This window comes from Tenrec ecaudatus, chromosome 6 (assembly GCF_050624435.1).
Source record: "Tenrec ecaudatus isolate mTenEca1 chromosome 6, mTenEca1.hap1, whole genome shotgun sequence".
Taxonomy (NCBI): Eukaryota; Metazoa; Chordata; class Mammalia; order Afrosoricida; family Tenrecidae; genus Tenrec; species Tenrec ecaudatus.
In genome coordinates this window covers 110,231,889-110,245,470 of record NC_134535.1, presented here as the reverse complement: position 1 = coordinate 110,245,470, position 13,582 = coordinate 110,231,889, and the positions used below count along the sequence as shown (strand labels likewise).

General features: G+C 37.0%; 2 protein-coding genes across 3 annotated transcripts in view; one reads left to right on the top strand and one right to left on the bottom strand.

Moving 5' to 3' along the window:
* PYROXD1 (pyridine nucleotide-disulphide oxidoreductase domain 1) overlaps positions 1–13,540 on the top strand; it is a 31,973-nt gene extending 18,433 nt beyond the window's left edge. Inside the window, exons 6-12 of one of the 2 annotated variants that reach the window (XM_075552013.1) lie at positions 279–439; positions 1,094–1,194; positions 3,577–3,709; positions 4,565–4,692; positions 5,737–5,859; positions 8,688–8,825; positions 10,268–13,540. In XM_075552013.1, coding sequence (XP_075408128.1) covers positions 279–439; positions 1,094–1,194; positions 3,577–3,709; positions 4,565–4,692; positions 5,737–5,859; positions 8,688–8,825; positions 10,268–10,516 — 1,033 coding nt within the window. In that variant the 3' untranslated portion in view covers positions 10,517–13,540. The remainder of the gene's footprint in view (positions 1–278; positions 440–1,093; positions 1,195–3,576; positions 3,710–4,564; positions 4,693–5,736; positions 5,860–8,687; positions 8,826–10,267) is intronic. The other variant, XM_075552014.1, reaches the window with a different exon arrangement.
* Positions 11,235–13,582, bottom strand: part of RECQL (RecQ like helicase) — a 29,427-nt gene continuing 27,079 nt past the window's right edge. The window contains exons 13-15 of the mRNA XM_075552012.1: positions 12,517–12,736; positions 12,069–12,198; positions 11,235–11,554 (exon numbers count right to left, since the gene is read on the bottom strand). Of these exons, the coding sequence (XP_075408127.1) occupies positions 11,402–11,554; positions 12,069–12,198; positions 12,517–12,736 (503 nt within the window). The 3' untranslated portion in view covers positions 11,235–11,401. The remainder of the gene's footprint in view (positions 11,555–12,068; positions 12,199–12,516; positions 12,737–13,582) is intronic.

Genomic DNA, 13,582 nt, shown 5'->3' with positions numbered 1-13,582 from the left:
TTGAAGACACACGTGTAACTTTGTTGTATAAATTGAACACTTTGAAATGCTATTCATTGTGATGAATTTTTATCTGATATTCAATATATGTCACTTTGACTAAACTGGTTAAAATTATTGTGCTATTCTGTTGGTCTTTTTTTATTAGCTTTTATCATTCTTTCTCAATTTGCCTTAATATTTTTTTCTTTTGCCTCAGGAGATAACTTATTTGTAGATGCAATTATTTGTATTTGGACTGTTAACATTACTGTACATAACTTTCCTTTGCCACTTAGGTATGAAGTTGAAGGATGTGAAGTGATTTGGGCTATTAAAGACAAAGCCATTGGGAATACTTTCTTTGATGCGGGAGCAGCCGAATTCTTGACATCAAAGCTCATTGTTGAGAAACTAGAGGCAAAAGTTGCACATAAAAGAACCAGATATACAACTGAAGGTAAAGATAGCATCTAACTTCCTACTTCACAGATGAAACTTTTATAATGCTATAGAAAAGGACGACATGAAAACTTAGCCAAATATTCTTTTAAGAGATAGAAATACTGATCATATTTATTTCTATATCCTTCCATGAATTTTTCAGATATTCTAGAGCATTTTTATTTTATGAAAAACATGTATATGTAAAACTGGAAGTGTAATGTGATTTAAAGTAAACCAACTCATCACCAAACCATTTCATACCCATTTTCAAGTAGATGCTATACAGTTAGGCAGCACTTAACGGTAATTTTATGAAATATGCATTGAATTTAATAAGTAACACAGGTCTGACAATTTCACACTTCTAAAGTTTTAAGTAGTTTTTATGTTGGCCTACAAAATTCAACAATTTTAACTGGAGGTGCGAAAAATTGACAAAATTTTGAAAATGTGTTTTTTTGCCTTAATGTTCACCAGTTAATAAATTAAGCATTCAATTATAGTTCTCCATCGTAAAAATTAAAACCATGATTACAAATATAGATAATTTAATCATTCTATGTGGGAATTATTACATTATTACCTAAAAGCTTCAGAACACAGGCATGCCTTCTCATCCTGGCAACTTTTATATCATTTGAATTTTGAATTCATTTTGTCTCCTCAGGAAGGAAAAAGGAGGCAAGAACCACAGCTAAAGCTAGTAATGTAGGCAGTGCCTTAGGACCTGATTGGCATGAAGGCTTAAATCTTAAAGGAACAAAAGAGGTGTGTGTTCATATACTGCTTTCATATGTTGAAATAGTCTTAAATTCTTGAACTTTGTAATACAGATAGGAATTGGAAACACAGGGAATCCAGGGCGGACGATCCCTTCAGGACCAGTGCTGAGCGTGGCAATACCGGGAGGGTCGAGGGAGGGTGGGGTAGAAAGGGGGAACCAATCACAAGGATCTACTTATAACCCCCTCCCTGGGGGACAGACAGCAACAAAAGTGGGTGAAGGGAAACGTCAGACAGTAAGATATGACAAAATAGTAATTTATAAATTATCCAGGGTTCATGAGGGAGGGGAGTGCGGGGAGGAAGGGGAAAAAATGAGCTGATACTAAGGGTTCAAACAGAAAGCAAAGGTTTTGAGAATGATGATGGCAACAAATGTACAAATGTGCTTGACACAATGAATGTATGTAGGGATTGTGAAAAGAGTTGTATGAGCTCCCAATAAAATGATTTAAAAAGACTGGTTTGAAATGTAGTCCAAATTTGCTAGGTAACTATTTAAAATCTATTCTGTGAGGAAAGAATATCTAACTTGGCCCACTTACCCACTAAAACCACAGAAAAACTCACTGCCATCCACTCGATTCTGGCTCACGGTGGCCCTATGGAGGATTCTGCGCTGCATACTTCTCATGCAGCAGCTGGGGGGTTGCAGTTCGTAACCACATGCTTACCCAACAGTGGTGAACATCAAATGTATCTACAGCTGGCTCTCAGTCTTCTTTGAACATTCCATGTAGAGAGACCTCCCTACCCAAAGGACATGGAGCACACTTACCTGTTGCAGAGGTCAGTTCAGACACCTTCGATGCACTTCTAGGGTTTTAGCAGTTAGGAGCCTCTGGGTGATGGCAGTGTTAACACTCAGCTGCCACGCTTGGCTTTGACTCCACACGCAGCAACTCCTTTTAGGGGTCTGATGATCTACTTCTTGAAAACTCCGGAGCGGAGTTCTGCTCTGACCTACCTGGAGTTGTGATGAGTGGGATGGACTCAGTGGTTAACTGAAAAAATGAATTCTAATCAGATGTTCTTAATATCCTAAGTGACTATAAGCAGATAACGTACTTTTACTCACCTTACTATATTTTCATTTTTAATAGCTGTTAAAAGGCTGTGATGTTCACATATTCTGAGAGCATATGTACAGTCCTTCATTTCTGTGTATGATGTCCTCAGAGGTTTTCAATGTTTCAGATTGATGAGAGGGGGCTGGCTTTATCATTTATTTAACTTTTGCCATGCATATTAATAATTAGAATTATTTATTATAATTATGTAATTATTTTATTATATAAATTATACAAATAATATATTATATATAGAATAATGTTATATATAATATGATTCTATAATTATTTAAATTATTAATTATTAATATTATAATTATTTCTTTCTGACTCTTTAGGTCCTAAGAATTAAGAGTATTTTTAACCTAAAATACTAAAGTGTACTGGTACCTTACTAAGGTTCTGCAATAGGACAATAAATTAACAGTACTCTGCCCTGAAGAGGTTTGCATAGTATGTAACAGTGTTAATTACACACACATACCCGGAAGTATCAATGAGGCTTAGAATAAAAGCTAGGCCTTGGTGCTACCTACCAATAAATGTATCCAATCATTTCGATAATGGATGAATTCTGTTTACTACCTGATGCATAGAACGTGAGCTCCTGTATTTGGGGGCAACCAATGTATTGTCATTTGTATTCTCAACACCTCACTTGTTGACCGGGTTAGCTTCCAAAGTGCAGCTCATTGTATGGAAGTCAGCATCATGTGAGAGTTGAGGATGATCAAATCAGAGCACAAAATGGAAAGTGACTGCATCGTTATGTAACTGCCAGGTGGCATCATCATGTAACAGCCATTGATCATCACGGCTCAGCCAGGTTGACACATAGCCTTAACCATCACAGCAAGTTTCACTCTTGCGCCACACCGAGGCATTTGTTACTGCCAGATACGGTGTTCATATGCAACACAGTAAGATAGCTGATTTCCTATCGTTGTCATAAATGTGAACCGCTGGATACTGAGACAGCCAGTAAGCGGGGAGTGGGTGCATAACCATGGAACCACCTCTGAGATCTAGAACTTAATAGGACTACCCTGGTTTTCGGCCCAGGTCTCACAAGTTTTCCACTTGACAGGTTGTGATCCTACTACATTTCTGTTGTTCCCATCTAGTGGAAACTATTTGAATTTTCCTGCTCTGTCAGGTTTCTGCCTATACAAGCCCCAGCTGTCACAGGCTTAGCATAAGAATTACTTATTCCTTGTGTACAATTTCTTATTCACTGTTTACAATTCAAGTCATTCTCTTGGGAAATGTGTTGGTGACCAGTGTTTCTTTAATTTAGTTTTCTCGTAAGATTCACATTGAGAACATGTGTGAAATAAAGAAAATCTACCTTCAGGATGAATTTATAAATTTGAAAAAAGAATCCTTGATTCTTCCAAGTGACAATAAGTCAGTGAAAACAATTGATAAAGGTAAGTAATAATAAAAATATACAACTACTTATTTAAAAGGAAGATAGCATAATCTTACTATATTATAGCTTAAAATTTCAAATTTTCACATGAAATTTAAATTTGTCAATTGTACAGATTCACAAGTTTGTCCTTTGTACAAAATATTAAGCCGTAGTTTAATCATCCTTTTTTGCAAAGGCCTTTGCTTGCTCGGGGTGATTTGACCAACATAGCAGAGTCAAACAGATCTTAAAGTTTAAAACAACACATGCCTAATGCAGTTAGATGGGAAATTACTTCCAAAAAAATAAAACAAGATTAAAAAGTATCTAGTTTTAAGCTTTAAACAGGTTTCCTAATTCCCATTTTATATCTTGTGAGAGAACTATCATTTGGAGAAATACTCATCTAAACTAGTGTGGGGAAATTTCTTGACTTTTTTTTTTAAAGGAAAGATTGTTAGAATTTGATTATGAAGAGTGAGGAAAAACATACTGGAATATTAATTATCTAGTTGGACTAAACCCTTAGTACAGTATAGCCATAAATAATGGTTTTTAAAGAAATAATTTAGAACAAAGAGTTTAGAAACTCATTATATTTTTAATTGACTTTGTTAGCATTATGTTTAAATTTGAAGGAATAACATTTAGAATCGCATCATTTTATAATTAGACCAAAAATGGTTTTTTGTATTAAAAAATTATTTTGTGTGACTAAAAAATTTCCAAAGCCCAATTAGTAGGATGAATAAATGAGTTTAGAGTTTTAATAGATGTCCTTTATTAAAATGATTAGAGTTGTTTTAAAGTCATCTAATTTGCCTTGTTTGTCATTAGAGTTCCTACAACTTGATGATTACATTGAGAATAGATTTTAATTTTTCAGAGATGTGGCCAGTATACGTGGAATTAACCAATGAAAAGATCTACGGATGTGATTTCATTGTCAGTGCTACAGGAGTCACACCAAATGTAGAACCTTTTGTCCTTGGCAACAATGTAAGGAAAACAGTTTATTCAACTATTATTATTGTTTTAATTCTTTATGAAGGTCTCTAATTCTCCATCAACGAATAATTGCTTTAGCACCAAAGTGTAACTGAAGATGGCTTAAAATAAGGTTATATTCATTTCTCGATTGAAAATTTCCTTTACTGAAGAGTCTTAGCCAGTAAATATAAGCATCATCGAAAGGACGTGATACATGATTCACTTTTCTAAAGGTTAATAAGAGGCTGTTCCAAATGAGATCAAACCTACACCCATCGGTTCAATTCTGACTCACGGCCACACCATGTAGGGCAGAGTACTGTTTTCTAGGGGTTTTGGTCTCTTTAGGAGAGCAGCGGGCACCCTTTCTCCAGTGTAGTGGCAGGTGGTTTTGAACCACAGACTTTGCAGTGAGTAGCCCAGTGCTGTACTCAGAGCACCACAAGAGCTGCTTAAGAGACTAGCCACTATACTCACTGCCATTGAGACAATTCTGACTCACAGTGATCCTACAGGACACAATAGAACTGCGCCCGCTTTGGCTTCTGGGGCTATCAATCTTTATGGGAGCAGAAGCATCAGTTCGTCTGCAGGTGCTGGTAGAGTTAATCAGCTGACCTGGCAGTTCGCAGCCCAATGACTAACCCACTATGCTGCTAGGGCTCCTATAGATTCTTTAAAATGATTGTAGAGAAACTTTCCTGTGTGATTTGCTTCCTAGCATTCAAATCATGTGTTTGTGCATTAAAAGGAATAGTTTTGTAATGTAGATATATACACATATATACATACATCCATCTACATTACAGGACTAAAATCACAGCTAATCAAATGGTTATTTTTGATACTGGAACTTGAAGAACTGTGTGTAAGTAGAATTCCCTTGGAATTTGACTTGCTAGGAATGCATCTTAGATGCCTAAACTTTGCATCATTTTTTATCTTCTCCTTAAACATCAGTATCCCAAAGTGTAAACATGTGTTTTTATGTCAGAGTGAAGACGTTCGGTAGCACTTTCCTTGACACTGGTGTTTATGAGGAACATTGTTCAGTTTAATCTAGGACAAGATGGTGGCCTGAAAGTGGATGGTCAGATGCGCACATCACTTCCTGACATCTACGCTGCCGGTGACATCTGCACTGCGTCATGGCAGCCGAGCCCAGTGTGGCAGCAGGTAAGCCGCCCTGCACATTTAAAGTGAGAGAACCTGTCTGCAAATGAAACTGTCCTACCGGCAAATTCAATAGTGTCTGGTTTGCAGTTCCTCTCTTGGCTAATTTTTTTATCCACCCCCAAATCCAGACTCACTGCCATAGTGTCAATGCTGACCCTATATGACAGGGTGTAGAACTACCCATGTGAGTTACTGAGCCTGAGACTGTAACTTCTTGTGAGTAGAAAATCTCCTATTTCTCCCACAGAGCAGCTGGTGGTTTTTGAACTGCTAATCTGGCACTTAGCAGCCCAACTTGGATATGTTATTTGAAAATAAATATGGGCTGTTATTTTTTCATAAAGCGCTCTGGTGGCTTAGTGGTTATTCGTTGGGTGCCAACTAACCACAGGACCAGCAGTTACAAACATCAGCTAGTCCTCAGGAGGAAGAGGCGGCTTTCTACTCCTGTGATACTCTTGGGAAACCCACAGGCAGTCCCACCCTGCACTGTATGGTTGCTATGAGTTGGAATGGATTTGATGGCAGTGACTGTTTTTGTGTTTTGTACTTTTTCTTTCTTGTGTGCTTTATCAGTACTGCCCAGTGTAACATTCTGTGATGATGGAAATAGTCTAGAATCCTGTCTTGTCCTGTATGGTAGTCACTTACCACATGGGTCTTTGGTGTACTTAAAATACGGCTACTGTGAGGAATTTTAAATGTTCCTTACTTTTTAATTAATTTAAATAGCCACATGTTGCTAGTGATTACCACACTGGATTGTACACTAGTAGATGACCAAAAAAAGAGAAAAGACAGACTATATAACATGGCTATGAACCGTGTAGATGATAACCCATAGATGAGGTTGACTTAGGAGGGTAGAAGTTACAGATCAAAGAACCAGGCAACACTTACCTCTAAGATCAGATTCTCAGATTTACTATGATTTAAGTATGAGGTTGTAGAAGAGTTAAATGTATTTAAAGCAGCCACTGTACTGTTGTGTTTATGTATGTACATGGGTTTTACATAAAGCAGAGACAGTATCACTAACAGTGCCTTCAGCCTGCTTGGATTTTTTTAATGCTTCATAATTACTTTTTCATCTTTTCTATAATCTTCCACAAGTCCTTTCTGTGGTTTTAACCACAAATTATCAACTATAGGTTAGTATTCATGGAGTGTTTTAAAATTTTAATTCCTTACCACCACAGTAAGTTTTTTACATGTATGTTATGATCTAATCTAGGGGGAAATTACCCCTAAATAAATATAAGGGGCCTTTGTTTTGAATGAGTCTTGAATAAATCTACTGGACCTCATGTCTTTCTTTTTTTTTTTTTTTTACATTTTATTAGGGACTCATACAACTCTTATCACATAGACCTCATTTCTTAACTCAGAGAACCAATAAGGGCACTAATTAATGTTTCACATAGTTCAAGATGCAAACTCAAAGGATTTTGCAATTAGGACACACTAGGTTAGTGGTTCTCAACCTTCCTAATGCTGCGACCCTTTAGTACAGTTCCTCATGTGTGGGGACCCCTAACCATAAAATTATTTTTGTTGCTACTTCATAACTGTAATTTTGCTACTGTTCCCTGTGAAAGGGTCATTCAACCCCCAAAGGGGTTGCAACCCACAGGTTGAGAACCACTGCATTAGGTAATGGTCTAGCAGTGTGCTGTCAGGAGCCATTTCAATTAGCCATTCTGTACCTGGTCCCTTACTCTGTTGACTCTGCCCCCTTGTCACAGACTGCTTGTCACTGCCATCAAGCTAACTGGATTTATAAAAAGGGAAAACAATGAAGAATATGTACTACTCCTGATCCAAACCAAAGCCATCCTACTACTATCGAGTTGATTCTGACTCATAGGGACCCTATAGGACAGGTCAGAACTGTGGCTGAGGGTTTCTGAGTTTGTAATTCTTCATGGCAGAGGAAAGTCTCATTTTTCTCCCTGGGAATGGCCTGTGGTTTCCAACTGCACCCCCTTGTGGTGCCAATATGTAAGCAGGGCCCCGAGTCACTAGGGCCCCGAGTCACTCATAGAAATGCTCTACACTCATCTCCAAGATGTGACAGCTTTTGTAGACATGCACACATACTGGGTAAAAGGAAAAATAGTAGTTTTTTAACCTATTTAATGCTTCCAATAGGCAAAAAGTAAGAGCTGTTTATCTTCAGGTAAGAAAACTAGGGCTCAGGAAATTTAAATAACTTATCTAAATGCTTCCATCAATTATTAAAATAATTATCAAATTTAGTGTGACTAAAGATATTCTTTCTACAACACCAGAGAATCATCAAACCCTGTAAAAATACAACAAAAGGGAAATCAATACTGTAATACTGCTGTAGAGAAACACTTACATGACTTCCCAAATCCATGGCTGTCTTGGACTGGACACCAACTTTCTAGTTTCTAAGTGTGTCGTTGGAAATAGAATCAATTATTCAGTGATTAGGTTTGGCATCTTTATTAATCCTAATAATAAATTTCCAGGGGACTGACGAAATAAAATGTTATTCTTATCTACTACTATAGCCTAAAACACTCCAGCAATAGTGAAATAAAAATTGTACCTAATTAGATAATTGACTAGTGCCATCCTTTAACTTTATAGGCAAGGATTTTGATAGAATTAGCAAATGCCAAAGTCAGTTTAGTTGGTTTGGATTAGTGAGTGATTCTGTGGCAGAGACAATGCCTAGATCCAATTGCTCTGCAGTAAATATTGACCCCTTTAAAGGAACTTGCAAGATCAAGGTGATGACAGTTCACAAACTATGATAATGAAGCACGGTAGTGCATAACATGTTGCACTTCTTTCAGATGAGACTGTGGACGCAGGCCAGACAGATGGGGTGGTATGCAGCAAAGTGCATGGCTGCAGATCACCTGGGAGAGTCCATTGACATGGATTTCAGCTTTGAACTCTTTGCTCATGTAACAAAATTTTTTAACTATAAGGTAAGCAAATCAGTGCCTTTTTTGTGCTTGCTAGCCTTATAATCAAATATGATCATCTAACGTTCCTCACTACAGTAAAGCTATGTAGTTTTAATTGTTTAATTAAAAAGTAAATTCTTTTTATCGTTTCTCTAATTCCTTAACTGGTTTTATTGCTACTCTTAATTACTAATCATGTGATAATCAGTACCCATCATTTCATTACTCTGTTTTTCAGTTTAAGGAGGAAAAACCTCCAAGTTTTTTTCACCTTATGTACATTTCTTCTTTATTTTAATTTCATCATTATTATCCTACTTAGTTCTCTTTTTAAAATCATTTTATTGGGGCTCATACAACTCTTATCACAATCCATACACACATCAATTATGCATTCTGCTTGGGTTCCTGGAATCAGCTCATTTTCATTTTTTCCCTCCCCCTCCCACCCCCCTTACTCTTCCCTCATGAACCCTTAATAGTTTATAAATTATTACTTTATCTTGTCTTACACTGCCCGGCATCTCCCTTCACCCACTTTCCTGTTGCCCATCCCCCAGAGAGGAGGTTATATGTAGATCCCCAAGATCAGTTCCCCCTTTCTACCCCCCATTCTCTCCCGGTGTCGCCACTCTCACTGTTGGTCCTGAGGGCTTCATCTGTCCTAGATTCTCTGTGTTTCCAGATCCCATCTGTACCACTGTGCATCCTCTGGTCTGACCAAGTTTGCAAGGTAGAATTGGGATCATGATAGTTGGGGGTCTACTTAGTTCTCTTTATATTTATTATTCTTAGGCAAGTTTTTCTTGTAATTTAGAGATAAGGAAAATACATATATAAACATACACACAGAGGCTGAGTAAAATCAAGTAATTTGCCCAGAAAAGCTCTAACTCTGTTCCTTATTAAAATCTTAAAACTATGACTCCAGCTTAATTATGCACAGGCATGCCTTGTTTCATTGTGGTTTGTTTTAATACACTGCAGATACAGCATTTTGGTTTTTTATTTTAACAAATTGAAAGTTTGTTGCAACCCCACACCATTTAAGTCTATCAGCACAGCACCATTTTTTAATTTTAACATAGGTTGAGATGGTATCATCTGAAGATTATGTTCATTAGAGATGTCTTTATAGATTATTGGTTCTCAACCTGTGGGTCACGACCCCTTTGGGGGGTTGAACGACCCTTTCACAGGGGTCACCTGATTCATAAAATTACAGTTATGAAGTAACAATGAAAATAATTTTGTGGTTGGGGGGTCCCCATATGAAAGGGTCGCGGCATTTGGAAGGTTGAGAACCACTGCTCTAGATGGCATAGGAGTGTCTTATCCCTCACAGTGACGTTTTTAGCTATACAATTTTAAAAACAGATTTTTCTCCTGGCTATTATAGTATAACACAAAAGATCTACATAGTACATTTCCTTTGTGGTAAAATCCTATTTTCTTATCTATAGGTTGTATTACTGGGAAAATACAATGCACAAGACTTAGGTTCGGATCATGAATTAATGCTGAGATGTACCAAAGGACAAGAATACGTCAAAGTTGTCATGCAGAATGGGCGAATGATGGGGGCTGTCTTGATTGGTGAAACTGATTTAGAGGAAACATTTGAAAACCTAATTCTAAATCAAATGGACCTTTCATCATATGGAGAAGATCTGCTAGATCCAAATGTTGATATAGAAGATTATTTTGATTAAAATACAACTCAAAAACCACACCAAGTTCCATATATGGCAGAGAAATCCAAAGAAAATAAATGGAATGACAGCACTGACTTAGTGATGAACACGTGGAAGTTAAGCATTCAGAAGAGATGACTTTAGTGGACCAATATGGAAAATATGAAGTTCTAAGGACAAAATCAGTGCAAATATTTCTATGTATATTTTTCTAACATAAAATTGACTACTTATTGTTTAACAGATCCTGGATTACTTACTTCTAGGTTTTAAACAACATGTTCATTTGTGATTGAGACTTGGTGCAAATTTAGCTAGGTGCTTATCTAGTTAACCAAAATATATTCTAGAAAACTAGAGCCATTCTCTGATGAAGATTTTGTAATGTCAAAATTAGGTTTTATTTATAGTTTTATTCTACTCAAATAGAAATTATAGCAATAGCTTACTGCTATTATTATGTTGATAACTTATTCCTTTGTCGTATGGATCCTACAGCTGCTTTCAAAACCTGAAGCTATCCACATTATTCATTTAAAAAAGTCAATTGTAATGATAAAACATAAAATTTACAGAATAATGTTATCAAAAGATCACTGTATCAAAAGTTACAATAAGGCATAAAGAAAATAAGATAGTTATGTGACTTTATTCTCTTTTGCATTTTACAGCTAAATGATTTTACAAAAAATTATTTTCTCCCTTTTTACATACTAAAAAAATCACAGACAACTCATAATCTCCAATTTTTAATTGTCCAATACTTTTGAGGTAAACCCTGAAAATACAGGCCTACATCTGGATAAAATATTTATGAAACTGTTCTAAAACTTAAACTTTGGTTAACTACAAAAATAATACATGCATAAACTTTACTTGAAAAGTAAAGTTTCAGACATTGTCTCACACATCTTCAATTTTTCTTTTCTTAGCTCCTGTATTCTTAAAATCAGATTGCTGAAGCATGTTTGCAGACTTCCTCTGGAAGTTACCTGGTTTTTTTTCTTGCTTCTTTTTATCAGCTTGTTCAGAATTATAAGTTTCACAGGACGGAACCTACAAAATAATAATGAACCAAGGACCCTGGTAAAAATGCAGCTATTCGATTTCCTTAACATTGATGTCAAATTTTAAAATGAGCTCTTTCATGATTTATGTCTTTATATTCAAATTTCTACTAAAACACAAACCTCACCACCTCTTGAATACAGGGATGTGCTGTCACACGCATACACAGAGTACTTGTCATATCAGTAGGCACACTGATAAGTGGCATGAATTCTCAGGCTTGATAGGACGTGGTTTACAATGGGCATGACTTCTCAACCCATACTGATAGAACCAGTAGCATGAGGGCAGGGTGCAACACAAGATTAGACAATACAATGCAGTCCTCACATTGGAAGTCTGGAAACCCTGAGTCTGTCTTAAAAAGTCTAAAATTCTTATACTTAATAGCTACAGCAAACAAAGGCTATTGTTTCCTGCAAACCCAAATCTAAGAGGAGAACTGCCTTCTCTCTCTCGAGTTAAAGGAAACCTGGAGGTGTTCATGTCCTTTGTCACTTACTCTGGAACAGTTTTGGGTAGGCTTCTTTACTTGCATGGTGACAGTATGTGCCTCACTGTTCAGGAGATTGGCTTTAGGTCCTATTTTCAGATATGAAATGGTCGCATATGCTGTAAAGCTGTAGTCCTCTCTGCAGAAGATAAAAGGGAACAATCACAAAGGTGGGGAGGGAGTTACAGGTCATTAAGCATCAAAAATGACTACAATAATTTAAACAATACTGATGAAATACAAACTGTACGAATAAATCCTTATAGAAAGTGTTTTCATTTTGTATTTGTATGGCTTGTACACGATCAATTACAGCTTCAGTTTGCTTAGTACATAAATTTTCTGTAGAATTTAAAACTTCACATGAAGCTACTGAAAGCCCACATTAAAAAACAAACAAACAGAGGAACCTATACTGAAAGACAAGAGGAAGGGCCTGGAATGGGTGGGTGTATACTTAAGATACTGCTGTAGAAGGAAGTGCGCAATGATCTTCTCCAGGTCTTCTCGGGGAAGCACAGGAGCAACAACGCCTGCTACTCTCAGCTTGGCTGCTCCCTTTCCCATCCAAGAATCCAGCAGCTTCAGTGGAGTTAACTTTTCATTCATGCCCTCTGCCTGTTTCAGGATCTTGATTAGATCTCTGCAGTGCTCAGTTACATCCTTTTTTTCAAATGCTATAATGAAAGAGGCATGGTAAGGCAAATACAATTGAGAAATGGGGGCAGGAGAGGCTGTCCCGGGGGTTAAACCAGTTAAAGGGTAGTCGTCATAGTGAGTCACACTCGACACTCATCACAAGCTACTGTGTCCTGTATCAGGACAGGCTCCCCAAGTTCACTAGACCAAGGGTCAATCACTGCTGGGCACTATGGGATTTACAATGATGGGGCGAAATAGAAGCCTACTTGTCAGAAGGCCTATGGTATGTATAAGGGATCATGGATTGCCTGCCAGACATAGTTATGACGGTTACCACAATGTGTGCTTGACATGACAGCCAACTGTTATTCACACTTATCTGGTTGAGCCAAATTCTAAAAATTAGAGATAAGAAAGTCCTAAACAGATCTCCCCAATTATTCATTCAGAGAGTAGGACTCTGATTTATATATCAGCGCTTTGCCAATTTAGTGCAATAAACTCAAATAAGTTCTGCAGCTGCAAAGTTAAAATGTAGTGCCCTCTGCTAGCACGACATTTAGGATCCAGAGGCCTTGCCCGAGAACTGGTTCGTCCTCTTAAACACCTCTTCCTGGGATGACAAATGCTAAGACACAGTGCCAAACGGTGCCAAGTCAGAATCTAATAAGTAGTTTCTTGTCATCTAGATTAAAAAAATGTTTGCTATAATTTCTTTCCCCATCAGTAGCTGTTGTTTGTCCTTTTTAAATATATTTCTATTCAGAGAAAAAATTTCATTTCTTAAGTCTAGTATGCTCTGAATGTGGCAATATACACGTCTGTACCCATAGTTTGTCCCTTTATTTACCACTTTTGTTTAAAAGATTGTTTAAATCTAG